Raw genomic sequence first — 15,251 nt, forward strand, 5'->3', positions numbered from 1 at the left:
TCATTTTCTATGTCTCATATTCTAGTGATTTTTACGTCTCCTCAACAACAAGTTCTCTGTAAAGTTGTTGTATAGGCTGTGGTGCAAACGAGCATATTCTAACAGTGATGGCTACAACTGCACAGTGTGAGAAGCTGTGTGTAAACTTTCTGAGTACATACAAGTGTTTAAAACTATTAGACTTGTAATTATTTACATTTATAAATAAACAATGATAATTATAAATTAAATATCCCTACCAAAAGCAAACTATCTTTAACTACCTAGGCTGATTAGGAACTGGTAAGTTTCTTACCTTTTGGGTAGATATCTTTTAAGGGGACTTCTCCCAGTGGCAAAATCCTCACGATCTGATTAGTATCTACGAGAGTCACACAATTGCTCTGTTTTGGAGCTCCAGTCTTCTTTCTTCCATAGAATGCTGTATCAGTGACCCTTGACTTATACAAAGATGATGGCCTTTTCCAAGAATAAACTTCACTGGGTGACTGAAAATAAAATAAAAAGAGATTAAAACCCTGAAGTGCTATTCATCACATTCACCACAATTTTCATAATGCAGCCCTACTAGCAGATACTGGTGGTAACTTCCTTTTCACAAATAAAATAAAATTATTCCTTAAACTTTTTGAATTTGGTACAGGAGAGAGCTGCTTCACCAATAATCATAATTTTCAGACAATCATGAATATATAACACATTTTTATCTTGAAATAAAGTATAACTAAAAGGATAGAATATAACAATATAGATCATTTAAAAATAAAACATTTAATGCATCCACTATCTGGCATAAGGAATAGAACATTAACATTATTTTCTTAATTAAAGTATAGTTGACATACTACATCATATTAGTTTTAGGTGTACAACGCAGTGACTCAACACCTATATACCTTCCAAAATGATGACCATGATAAGTCTACTTATCATAAGGCCCTGGTAGCCCATACTGGGCTGTGCTTACACATGGACACCCTCTTCACCTTATCTGGGCTCCCACAAAGCACATCAAACTTCCCTTTCATAGTAACACCCCATCTTCATTCTGTCTGGGCTTGATTCCCATCACTGGTGTTTACCCCTCCCCCACCACAGATGTTCCTTCCACTTGCTTGGATTCTGACCTCTTACATCTCACACTGGGGCATTGTTTGTCCATTTTTTAAATATTGGATTATTGGTTTTCTTACTCTTAAATTTTGAGAAATCTTAATATGTTCCTGATACAAGTCCTTTGTTGAAAATGTGATTTGCCAATATTTTCTCCCAGTCTACAGACTGTCTTTTCTTTCTCTTGATAGTGTCTTCTACAGAGAGCTTAAGTTTTTAGTTTTGATGAAATTTAATTTATCAGTTTTTTTAAATGGACCATGCTTAAAATGGCTGGTACTATGTTTAATAGAAATGGTGACAGTGGGTAACCTTGTCATATTCTTGATATTAAAAAGGATGCTTTTAATGTTTTCATTATCAAGGATGATATGTGCTGATATTTGGTATTGAGTTAAGAAACTTTTAATATGTTTACAAAAATTTAGGTGCTTCTGAAAATGCCTAAAAATATGATTGTTATCATAAAACGCTGAAAGTCTGCCTAAATTGACTCTAATCCTTCATTAAATAAAAATTCATTGAACATCTTCTGTATGGTGGCACCATATTAAATATGGAGGACCTTTTAAGTTAACAAGTTCACTAGTCCTACAGGCCACAAAGAATTTACACAGGGTTAGTATCAACAGTGCCTTATATTCAGTTTTTACTTTCTAAACTTTTTACAGCAACATTATACTTCTATACTAATTTCTTCAGTCAGAAGACCAATTTTTAAAATAATTCTACCTTCAGAAAAATAGGTCCAGTATTCGCTGATAACAGCAAGCATTGTGGAAAGCATACTAAACATCTCTTTCATTCAGTCAAGGCTGCTGTAGAAACTGTATTTCAACAACATGTTTCATTTTCAGTCACATATTACCATAGAGAACGCTTTTTACTTGATAGTTAGGAAGACATATGGTAAAGTCCTAAGCCGCACAGTACCCGTTGGGTTTGGATTTCAAAAGCCTTTTACCCTGAAGTACTCATCATTCATTAATTACATTAACATTTTGAGGTACGTGAGATTGGTATACTATCAAGCAGAACTGATAATTTTATCTTCAAATGATTCTATCATCCCACCTAAAAGCTCCAAAGGAAATTATGAAAATTAAATGTTTAATCAAAATACATGGAGCTACATCTAAGGTTATTAAATGGTAGCTTGGACTGAAAAGACCTTTCTGTTTCATTTGTCCACATTACCATTGGGGGAAGACGGTGCCTAGTTTCACCTGAAACCAATTACAAACAGCCTCTTCTTTACAGATAATAATAAATAACAGCAGAAGGGTCCATCTAAAAGCAAATTAAGTTGAGATCAACAGCATTTACAGTATAATCTGGATGCTGCAATGATATAAATCAGAGCAAAACTCAATAGAAAGTGAACTGATGTTTATCAATGTTGAAAATTTTAATTTACAATAATGAGATCCTGACATATTTCACTTTTAAAATTTCTAGAAAGCATTTTTCTATTAGTCTCAAATTGTTTCTCTTGACAAATTACATGAGCACACATTAAGACAACATGATATGAAATCACTGTCAGCAGGTTAGGCATGTGCATGTGAATGCCCATGTATGGATGATACTGGCTCTCCCTTACTAAATTATATAACTGCATCACACTTTAAAGGGTAATTTTTAAAAAGCCATGAAACATTTAGGTCAGGGATGTCAAACTTATTTTCTTATTTTTTTTTTCAGTTTTTAAAAATCTTTAATAAAAACTAGCTAAATTTCTTGTACATGCTTTTTTTTAAAAATTTTATTTTAATCATTGTTCAAATACAGTTTTCTCCTTTTTACTCCAAATCCAGCCCCCACTCCCACCCTCCCCACTTCCCTCCCATTACCACCCTCCCCTTAGTTTATGACCTTGTGTCCTTTAAGTTTGTTCCCATGAACCCTCAAGGAAGACACAAACAAATGGAAACATATACCGTGTTCATGGATTGGAAGAATTAATATCATCAAAATGTCCAGACTACCAAAAACAATGAACACATTCAATGCAATTCCTATTAAAGTACCAATGGCATATTTCACAGACATAGAACAAACACTTCAACAATTTATATGGAATTATAAATGACCCCGAATAGCTGCTGCAATTTTGAGAAAGAAGAGTAAAGTAGGAGGGACCACAATACCCAACACTAAACTATATTACAAGGCCACTGTAATCAAAACAGCCTGGTACTGGCATTAAAAACAGGCACAATGACCAATGGAACAGAACAGAGAGCCCAGAAATAAGCCCAAGTCTCTATGGTCAATTAATATTTGACAAAGGAGGCAGCAACATAAAATGGAGTAAAAATAGCCTCTTCAACAAATGGTGTTGGGAGAACTGGACAGCCATGTGCAAAAAAATGAAACTTGAGCACCAACTTACACCATATACAAAAATAAATTCCAGGTGGATAAAAGACTTAAATATAAAACGTGACACCATTAAAGTCCTAGAGGAGAACGTAGGTAGGAAAATCTCAGATATTTCACGCAGAAACTTTTTTACTGACCTGTCCCCTAGAGCAAGGGACATAAAGGAAAGAATAAACAAATGGGACCTCATCAAAATCAAACTTATTTTCATCAGGGGCCACATCAGCCTTGCGGTTGCCTTCAAAGGCCGGCATGTAATTTCAATTCCTTAATAGTTAAGGAATAGTTACATTTACACTGTCCTAAAATTATTTCAGCCCTTTGAAGGCAACTGTGAGGCTGATGTGGCCCCTGGTGAAAATGAGTTTGACACTCCTGATTTAGGTAAAACACATTTTTAATGATTGATTTGGAAAGAAGAATGTTGATCTGAAATATTTATCAAAAATCATTGCATTTTTAATTATCTCCTCAAACAGGCTTTACATCAAATAGGACAAATTAAGAGAAATATTTATATTTGATAATTTTAAAAAAACGGTGCTTACCATGAGATCTGGGAAACCAACAATGACTGTAGCATAACTGCTCTCATCTGAGAGAATTCGGTTAGGAGAGGCGATCTTTTGTCCCACAGCTGAACTCAGATTTTCAGATGATAACTGATCATTTGAAATTGTATGAGGTATGCTGAAATCTGTTTCTGAATAGTGTCAGAGAAACATTATATACCATATGCCGCTAAAATGCTCCCTGGATTAATTTTACAAAGCTTCATTCTCAGCAACTCAAACAGAAAAGCACATGTTAAAAAAGAGAAAACATTTTAAATTACATTCATGGTCTTTCGTCTGAGAAAACTCAGTTTTTTACAAGCAAGGCATTGTCACAAAGTAATTTCAAGTATTTGCAGAATTTGAAATTTTATTAACAATAAATATTATCATTAATAGGACCCTTCAGAAAAGACGTAAAACTGACCTAATCCATGTTGGCAATGGTATGTTTTAGATTTTACTTGTAAGTACTATTCACTTTCCCCAAACTCTGATGAATTAGAAATCCTGATGGTATATGTAAAAAAAAAAATACTATCCTACATTAGATTTGGAACTTACATGTATATACAAACTCTCATTTGTCAGTTACAAAAATTCAAAGACAGAACTTAAAAGATGGTAGATTCTAATCTACTATTTCCAGTGTAGTGACTAAGTTTTCTCTTGGTACAAGTTTAACATATGCTGATATTATTGCTGTTCAATGATTCTGGAGGACAGTGCGTATATAATCATGCACCCAGAGAGCCACACACACAGAGAACACAGAGTTTACCTTGCTTAACTCCAAACCCTGTGCTGGGTGGCTCCTCGTTCAACACATACAACTGGCAAACCCCACTATCTTCAGATTTGATGTGCGCAGGCTTAGTTAAAAGGTATTTCCTGTAAACGAAACAAACATCTAAGTGAGTTTTTCTTTTCCCTATAATCATGCAGTCAGACTAGAAAAATTGAGCTTGTACCCCCAAGCTGCCTTTTTATATTTTGAGTATAATTTGCAGTTCCAGAGTTTCACTGTTATTCTCAACATCATGTATAAAGAGCAGTACATAATCACAATACAATAATAGTAGTGAACCAAAAATCTAACACTTTATAGAAGAGGAAGGGCTGTAACAAAAAAAAAAAAAAGAAAAAACAACTGTAATGAGACACACTCATATTAACATGGAGCCTGCTATTGCTGTGACTGATGAGCCAGGAAGGGGAAGCCCAACCTCTGATTGTGACCAGCTGAGGAACAGGAGCCATCACCATGGCCATCTCCTTGGCCTACTCATTTGTAGGAATTCTGAGATGGCAATGTAGAAATAGCCAGAAAACTTTTGCAGCTGGCTACCTCTGCTTGTCAGCAGAGTTACAGGGAAAGTCTGCATTTAGCTAGTGGATAAAATGCATGAAGGAGGGGGACTTAAAATTTCTTGCGCACCCTACTTATGCCAAGAGCACATAATGTCCCTTCCATCAAGGAGTGTACATACAGTCCAATGGAGGAAGCATCACGAACATAAACATAACCAAGTAAAAGCATGCAAGATAACATGAAGAAGGAACTTCTAAGAAGTGATTCTTTGAAGTCACTAAAAAGCAACAGCTCTGTGATGCAGACTGTGGCCCTTTGAAGATAAACTGAAAATGTACTTTGAAGTATCTTTAGTTTGGCAAGAATGTGGTGAGTTCTCAATGTGCTAATAGGAAAAATCCCACAGAAATATGGATCATACATAAAAGTTACTATGTTTTTACTATTAATTTCAATGTGATCCCCTGAAATACTTCTCTGATTACTCTGTGAAGTCACATTTAATTTATTTTAATTTTCTCTCCCTACTTCTTTTAACTTTCACTTATAGAGGTGCTGCCAAATCAGAAATTTAAAAGACAGACACAGGAAGACAGAACAATGAGTATCCTGGATAACTGATAAGGTGTAGCTACAGCACATGGCATGAAGTACTGTGTAGATCTACCCACTGATTCGTATTGCTTTCCACCAGAAGCCATTTGTCCTCTGCTACAAGAAAAACTGTCCTCAGGTTGATGGGAAGTGAGATGGTGTGAGTTCGCCCTTCTAGCACATCCAGCACAGTCAGGTTGTTCCTAAAAAAAGAGAAGAAAACTATATGTGAAAGGAAGTGGTGAGGATAATGGTTGAATAACCATAGCACAATCATTTCATGATATATATGCAACCCTAAAAAGAATATTTTTAAGACGAGGTAACAGAAAAATGTTGACTGAGCAAACACACAAAAGCATAAGCTATGTAAGGGTATGCAAAGAAATAATGGAAATAGCTGCTGTGTTAGTAATGGCTGCAGTGTGGAAGTGTGAGCACTGTTCTTATGTCTATTTTTCAATGTTTTACAATGTGAGATGAGTTGTTTTTATAATAAAACATTTATAAATTTGGTGACATTAGTTTAATAATAAACACATATATTTAAAATAGGAAATAGAATGGGCAAAATAAGGACCACAGTTTAAATCTTTTACAACCAAAAGCTCACCCTTTTTCCTTGTAGAATACTAGCCAGTTTTTGTGTGAAAATTCTTTACACATTTTATAAGTTTCCTAAAGACAGAACAAAACAAAAAATTTACATTAAATATGTCAAGTCATCATGTCTCTTTAGCTGCCTTGCCTTAAATGAAATTCTTCAACATGTACAGAGTAATTCTCAGAGAAGCTGCCTCTTTATCTACCCCAAGACTTATGGTAAAATAGATTAAATACAATATATTTCAAAATTTACTGTGAATTATGTACTAACGCATCTGTAGAATTGTTAAAAATAACACTCAATTCTGGTTAGAAATGCACATACTATCCAGTGATTTACTGTGGAATTTACACCATAACATAAATAAATAAGAAATAGTTTGCTTCTTAGATTTGGATATACTTACGACATTTTATAAATCTCTTTTTTATGGTCTTTTAAGACCTAAGTATGCTATCTTGTAGAGCAGAGGATAAGCCTTGTTATATATCCATTACCTTTTTCTGAATAGCAGAATAAATTATCTTGGATTGATCTAAAATGTTTATTTACCAGTTTAATCTAATTAGTAACTAAAAACATTTATTTATCTAGTAGGTGCAATCAGATGTTGTACTCCTGGGTTTATCATATAAACCCAAAACATAAAGCGGTATTTGTAATACAGATATAAATGTTGCTGTATAAACACAAAAGTGGCTGCATGACTAAAAATTTGTTGAGAATATCATACTCAAATAGCTCAAAATGTTCTACTATTATGAATTCAGTCCTGACAAATTTTCATGTGAGTATGATGGATACAAAAATAACTTACTGGTGTTTAATGATATGTGTATCTATGTCTATTTGTAGCATGTTAAAGTCTACAAGTACAAAATAAGACAATTCTATTGTGTATTATAATAAACTGAAAGGGATGTGCAGGCATTCACATTTATGGTTAAAAAGCTATAGAAAATCCTTGACAATTTGCTGGACAAGTCGGGCATTCCTTACAGCTTCTTCCTTGTTCCACCAGGAAGGTCTCTTAGACGTAACTTCTTCTAAAGGGAGGATGAGTCGACGAAGGGCTCGGCCAACAGTGTCCAACAATAGGATGACATTACTCTGAAATAAAGAGAATGACAAAAAGTTCAAGATTTGTTCCTTTTTTGTTGAAGCAGAAGGTTCTTGGCAACCTGGGAGTAAAGGTTACAGTGGTAAAGTAAACGGGAGATGGCAATATTGAAACACTTAAGATGAAGATAACAAATGGTTTTCTTAACCCAGAATTTAAAGTATTAGATGGTTTCATGGAGATGTTTCTAATTATATGATGTAGAAGATATTCTCTTTGAAGATTTTGTCTTAAAACCATCCCCATCTTAACATAGGCTAGTGTGACCATGATTCTGTTTTATTACATAGTAATGATAACATTCAGAGGATTAATCATTTTTAAAAGTCCATTTACTTTTATCAAAATGACATAGAATGCTCTTTTGAAACTGTTTTACACTGTACATAATTAAGTTAAAATTACATTTAGTAACTAAAATAATAAATTAAATTCTTTACATAAATCCAGTTCAATTCAGAAAATATGCACATTATATAAAGATGGGTTAGCAAGAAAATATCAAGGACTCTAAGAACCTAGCTAGTAATGAGTGTTTCTTCATTTAAAATTCATTAAGCTTAAAAAACTTACATAGTTGGTGTAATAATGAACAAACAAGAGACTTCCCCAACATTATTAATCACAGTTATGCAAATGAAGTTAACAATCTCTCAGTAGTTAGCAGAGGTTTATTAAGAAAAGAATTTTTTAAATAAACCTTAAACATTAAAAGAACTAAATAGAAGCACATGAAATAACACAAAATTGAAAAGAAACTGAAAAGACTGAGTATTTTTAAGGGATGAAAAGAAGTTGGCTTTTCTAGTTAAAATTTGAAGACTTTAACAGATTTGCAAAAAGGCACCAGCAAATTGTTTGTCAGTCCCCATTGTTATGCAATTATCTTTTCTTTCTTTCCTTTTTTGGTGGTTGTTTTGTTTTAAATTTGGTACTCCTCCATTATCCTAACCCTTATGAATTTTCATTTTAAGAACTTCCTTTGAGGAAAATTAAGTCACAAAGCACCCAAATAATTTAATATGCTTTGTAAAATTAGGAAACAGAATATCAAATGTTTGTTCATTTCTCCCATAATACCTATTGAGCAGCTGCTATTTAAAGCACAAAGGAGAATACAATGCTGAATTAATTATGGTCCTTATCCTCTATTATATAATTCAGTTAGAGAGAAATAAAAATAAATGTAAAAGGATTAATGATTCATCTGCAAATCTGGAACTGCATAGTGTCACTTCAAATTTATTTTATAGCTAATTTTATTGAAGTGCTCAAGAATTAAAGTAGTATTCTTACTACATAGCTTCCTTCAGTCTATATACTCAATCTTGGCTGTAGTAAAAATTCTACTAAGCATGTCGGTAGATCTTAAATTTTTCCACACCACCCTTAGAATCCATCATTCTGTGTAAAATGCAATTTTCCATTAAGAATGTGTATTAGGAATACTCTTTTTAAAAAGAACATTTTGTATAAGAAGTACTATTCCTGGCATTGCAAAGTTTGAAAATAATAGTGATGTCTAAAAGTTTTCCTTAAAATGTATTAAAAATTTAGAGTTTCCACCCTAAATTAAATCTTTTTTAAGTAAGTGTTTTTTTAAGGAGAAACTCTTTCATGTATGATAAATATGTACAACAGTAACACATATTCTTAGCACGGAGGCAATTTGGATAATATTAACTTTTCTAAGCAAAAAAAAAAGTCCTAAAAATAATGTTTGATCCCAAAATATGATTAAGCAGAAGAATAAGCTAATGATTAAATACATATGATTAAGCAGAAAAATAAGTTAGTACAGTTGTATATTTTTCTGCCTTTTTAGGGTCTAATACTTATATAGTTGTAATCCTGGTCTAAGTGAACTGAAAAACTTATCTAAGTGACAGAAAACATTTATTTCCAGCAACTGCTGTATATAGAATTAGTTTTAGAAGTACTGGCAACATGAAGTTCTGTTGCTCCATCCTTTTACAACTTAATGGTTTCCTTCTGCAAATGACTAATGAAATATTCTGTCTGCATTTAAAAATAGAACTTTGTGTCACACACGAGTGCATGTAACTGTGGCTTTGGCACGCCTTTAAGGGGACAGGGAGGAGAAGCCAATGAGCAATTTTATTATGTTTGTATTTGACTGGGAGAAAAGTAACCTCTGGATGACCTCAATGTCCCAAAGTCTGAAATTCTAAACTTTGTACAGATGTAACGAGTAATCTCATGGGGGACGCTTTATTTTTAGGCATGGAGAAGTTTCCCTTTCCTCACTCAAGATTTTATTTTAGCAAGGTCTTTTGAACAACTTCTTAAACTAATCAGGGAAATGCATCCAGAGAAAAGATTTACATTTTAAAGACAAGAGATAGATGGAAGTTCTTGTCTATAATATTTTAGCTCCATTTTCAGTTAAAACAGAATGGAAAAGAAGGAATTGAAGGAATCATTTTTTATTCCATTAGAATTATTTATCGTGTTAAATTTTACAGCTGCATGCTGTTTATTTGGAATTAAAGAGGTCTTACATCCTAACAGGGCCATAACATAAAATAGGCAGCTAAGATTCTTTTTAAAAAAAGAGGAGGAAGTTCAGATGATAGGTAGAATGGGAGTTTCCAGATAAGCTAAGCAATGCCTGCTCAGGGTACTGAAGTAGCCTTCTGGAAAACTGTTGAAACCATAGCCAAAGGGATAAGCTGGGTAACATGCTAGAATGGCAGGAGACCAAGTGCTGGCTATGGAAATTATGCGTATCTCTAAAATGAAAAACCTATTTTTCTTGATGAAAGTCGTTGAGGCAAACAGAGTATTAACCAGCAATGTGACCAAATAATGGAATCTTTTGAGAAAATAAAATACTTGGTGACAGCCTAGAAATCTTTTAAAGAAATGGTATATATAAATTTGAGGGTTAATTTCACAGCTGAAAATTTGGCAGGACTATGTGAATGAATGCTCCATATTTAGATTCCTATCCAAATATAATTGGCTGAATTAAAAAACCACCAAAATTTCATGTCATAAACACAGATTCTTCTGGCTACAGAATTCAGTTCAATGGCATTGATATTTTGTTGAAAATCTATACAATAAAATCCTTATTTCAATGTGCTAGAAACAAACTTTTATAAGCAATATCTGGATATTCATAACTTTGCTCCTATGAGAAAGTGAACATGAAAAAAATCAGAAAACCGGAAAAAATTTATTAACTCAGAATTTATGACAATTACTAGGACAAGGCCTAAAACTGAAGTTGACTTTTTTGCTCAGTGAACTGCTGACATGCTATTTATGCAATATTTTCCCCTTGATTAGACACATTCCAAAAGCACTCTTTCTTGGTAACTTTACTCTCATAGTGACCTTAAAAACTTGTAAGCAACTGCACTGCATTTTTGTTAATACTTTCCTACTAGAAATACTTTAAAATTTTTCAGACTATTCTTTCCCCAAGTATCTGAAGTGAGTGGAGTCTGACTCTGCTGAGGTCCATCCAGTGTGGCTTGACTCAGTTCCCAAGCAGATGAACAAGTAGTCAAAATTCCCTGAGCCTCAGTTTCCTCACACATGTATATTGCTAACAGCTACTTCACCGGGCAGCTGGAAGAATGACATGGGACAGTGGATGTAAAATTTTTTTCACACATTGTTGGCATTTAACAATTGATCCCTTTACTTGGGATACTCATCACCTTCCTTTTAGGATACCACACTCCCCAGTGTATCCACCTACTTCACTGGCCACTCATTTTCAACCCCCTTGGTAGATTCCCCCTCATATCCCTGATTTCTTAATGTTTTATTGCCCCAGAGCTTAGTGGTCAAACTTCTCTTTTCTACCCACATTCACTCCCTGGTGACCACTTTTAGTCCCATGCCTTATATGCCAATGACTCCCATATTTATATTTCCTATTCTGACCTCTCCACAGAACTCCAGACTCATCTACTTAGAAGCCTATAGACATATAAAATTTAATTAAACATTTAATCTTCCCTCTAAAATTGATTCTTTCTTCATCTCAATTGATGGGACTCTATCCTTTCAGTTGCTCAAGCCCCAAAACTTAAAGTTGTCCTTTAATCTACTCTTTCTCACCCCATACATCTATCTGATCTGTTAGGAAATCCTGTTGGTCCAACCTTCAAAATATATCCAGAATCCATCATTACTTATGACCTCCATACTCCTCCAAACTGCCATTATCTCTTGCTTGGATAATGCCCCAAATCTCTTCACTAGTCCTCATTCTGCCTTAGCACCTATTGACTATTCACCACAGAGGAGTCAGAGAAATCCTCTAACCACCACTCCTGTGCTTGAAGCACCTTCCCAATCCACCCAAAGTCAGGGTGCAGAACATTACAATGGTCTACAGGGCTCTACCCATTCTGCTTTCCTCCCCCCTCCCCCATGCCCCTACCCCACCCTACTAAGTGATCTCTTTGACCTCACCTCCTTATACTTTTCCCCCATCCAATCTTTTTAAAGAAGAGGCAGATTCCAGCCTCTGGGCCTTAGAACTTATAATTCCCTTTACCTGGAAGTCTCTTCCAGATACCTGTTCTTCCCTTGTTTCTACCAAGTCTTTGCTTAAATATGATCTTTTCATTTAAGAAATCCCTGCCCACCATGCAATTTTAAGTGGAAATCTTCCTTCCAGCCTTCTGTTTTACTCTCTCTGGTTTTTTATCTTTTAACTTAAGGTATAATTTAATTATTTATTTTGCTTATTGTCTATCTTCCTACGCCACAATGTAAGCTTTTGAGGACAAGGATTTTTGTTGTTTTGTTTCACTGTAGTATCCCCAGTAGTACATACACACACAATGTCTACTTGTTGAATGAATAGAATTCTTTGGTATATATTAGGTGGGTAATAGTTATACAGAAGGATTACACTCCTTTCTACTGGTATAGTACAGATAACTTAGACCTTTACAGTTCTTATTAACTGAAACACACACAGCCTGTCTTTTGAACTATATCTTCTGTTCTGAATTATTTTTAGCTTAATTCTGGGCATTTGTACTTTTCACTAGTTCTATCTTAGAATAGTAGTGATGGATACAACTTGATCATCACTAGATACTAAATGATCTCATTGTATTCCTGTAATGGACTGAATGTTTATGTCTCCCCAGATTAATATGGTGAAATTTCAAGCCCCAGTATACTAAGAGGTGGGGCCTTTAAGAGTTCATAAAGATGGAAGCTTTATGAAAGAGATACCAGGAGTCCAAGATGGTTATGTAACAGGTGGAAGCTATTACACCTATTTTACAAACCAGTTTTACAGCTTAATTATAGAGAAATCAACTTGAATAATCAACTGAAGGACATCTGAACAGGAGTATTATAACCAAGGTTTACAGAAGAAGCCACATAGAGACTGATGAGAAGGGCAGAGACATGGAGAGAGCTGGCCCCTGCACCCAAGTGTGGTGGCTGAAAAGCTGAAGGGATATCCCAGCTGCAAACTACCCCTTGAGGAGTGTGGGGTCTCAGCACTACACTGGGATCTCTAACCTAGATTATCAGAGCCAGGAAGAAAAGCCTGAATAGTATCTGGCTGTGAAAATCAGCAGGTGGGGACTCTGTCCACCTAGGAGAAGAAGAAGTCTGCTAGAAACCCAGATGTATAGTATCTTAAAGGGCCATCTAGCCCTCAAACATTCACCCAGGGCTCTAATAGAGGGAGGGGAATTCAGGGCATATGGGAGTCATAGAGAGAATGTCTGGGTAGTATGGCTCTGAAGAGAGATCTGGAGGGTCAGCCACTGAGGTCCCTGTGCCAAGTCCCTATCCCATAACACCTTCAGGGGCCATCTTTCCAGGGTTGAGCACTCCTATTCTTCGGTGCATTCTTTTTCTGGAGAAGCTTTTGGTGGACTCTCAGGTTTTGGAATAGGGAGGCCAGTTTTGCCTCCCTTCTGCAGGCTTGGCTAGCAGCACCTTCAATGGGAGACTCTTCTCATCTGTCTTCCCAAGTCCCAGTATTCCCAGCATGCTGAGCTCAGTTCAATAGGGAGAAGGGAATGATACCCAGAGCTGAGATCTTCAGAGTGTGTCTCCCTCAGAGGTCCTTATCCCAGACGTGGATGAGTACTGGGTTGTGCAGGTTGTGCAGCTGTTGAATGGAGGAAGGCGATGTGCTTGTCACCTTCCTGCAGGCTTGGAGGGCACCAACCCCAGAGGGAGACTTTTTCAATTTGTTCCACCAAGCCCCAAGGGCTCTGCCCTGATGAGCTTGCTCCTGCAGTGGGGCCAGCTGGCTGGACCCAACCTGAACCTATGATGCACTCCCCCTACGGTAGCTAAGGTCGGAGACTATGGCAGAGACTGAGAGGTATGGCTCTGCAGTAGGTGGCCACTTTCCCCACATTGAGTTCCTGAACACACCTCTCCCAAGCAGGAGACCCATTTAGCCCCACTCTCCCGATCCCAGTTAACTTGTCCTACCAAGCTCGTACCTTGTGGAAGGTTTGTGGGTTGTGATCAGCCTGGGCCTACTCTACAGTTTTTCTTTGGAAGGCTCTGGGAGAATACCAGGTAACCTAAGGGGGTGGTAAAGTAGCCAACAGGTGGAGGTAGACATCAAGGAGCCTTGGACCTTTTACTGATCTGCCCCTAGCTCAGAGCTGGAGGAACCCAATCCTTGTGGCCAGCTTGGCCCTTCCCACATGCACCCAGGCAGAGTAGATGCAGTCACAAACAGTGAATATTGTGGTAGCTTCAAATGGGTAGCTCAAGTCTGGTTATAGACAATGCCTGTTATTGACCTGCACCAGAATGCCACCCAAGCAGGTCCACAACCAACACAATGAGCGGTGGGCTTCATACCACACCAGTGCTCTATCCAACTAACCACACAACTTCACACTCAAACAGGGACTGCAGCAGGCACAAGAACCTGCTGGGAACAACTCTGCCTTGGGTGGCAGCCCCTGCACAGCAAATCATATAGGGTGACAGAGGTCTATCCTTATAGTCAGCCAGCCTGAGGGTTAGCTCCACCCACAAATAAGCCAACAGCATTCAAGACTGGACTATAACAGGAGGGCACTCTCAACCCAAACAGGAGATATTCCTGGAGCACCTAGGTTAAGTGATCTGGAAGATTGCACCACTGAGCCCCATAAGACAACTACATCATACAGCCATCCTAACAAGTTTGCGGGTCACAGCAGATCTATCTAATATACAGAGACAAAAAATGAAGACAAAGAAATATGTCTCAAATTAAAGAATAAGAGAAATATCCAGAAAAAGAAATTAAATGGAAGCAACCAAGATACCAGGTGCAGAATTTAAAACCAAAAATGCTCAAGGACCTGAGGAAAAGAATAAATGATCTCAGTGAAAACTTAGAGTAAAAATCAAAAAGGACTTAACATCCATAAAAAAACAGTCATAATGAAGACTGTAATATCTTAAATGAATACTACAGTAGAAAGGATGTGCCGAAGGTTAGATAAAATAGAGGATCAAATCAATGATTTAGAGGACAAGTTAACAGAAAACACCCAAGCAAAGCAATAAAAAGAAAAAAAAAAATCAAAGAGG

At 36.2% G+C, this 15,251-nt stretch overlaps 1 protein-coding gene across 3 annotated transcripts in view; it reads right to left on the minus strand.

Annotated features, from left to right (window-relative positions):
* Window positions 1-15,251, minus strand: part of VWA8 (von Willebrand factor A domain containing 8) — a 417,525-nt gene that overhangs the window by 134,433 nt on the left and 267,841 nt on the right. For all 3 annotated transcript variants that reach the window (XM_028526305.2, XM_036011319.1, XM_036011320.1), the window contains 6 exons: window positions 7,565-7,675; window positions 6,572-6,636; window positions 6,036-6,161; window positions 4,834-4,943; window positions 4,047-4,201; window positions 296-488 (listed from right to left, as the gene is read on the minus strand). In XM_028526305.2, the coding sequence (XP_028382106.1) occupies window positions 296-488; window positions 4,047-4,201; window positions 4,834-4,943; window positions 6,036-6,161; window positions 6,572-6,636; window positions 7,565-7,675 (760 nt within the window). The remainder of the gene's footprint in view (window positions 1-295; window positions 489-4,046; window positions 4,202-4,833; window positions 4,944-6,035; window positions 6,162-6,571; window positions 6,637-7,564; window positions 7,676-15,251) is intronic.

The sequence above is a fragment of the Phyllostomus discolor genome, chromosome 11 (assembly GCF_004126475.2).
Source record: "Phyllostomus discolor isolate MPI-MPIP mPhyDis1 chromosome 11, mPhyDis1.pri.v3, whole genome shotgun sequence".
NCBI lineage: Eukaryota > Metazoa > Chordata > Mammalia > Chiroptera > Phyllostomidae > Phyllostomus > Phyllostomus discolor.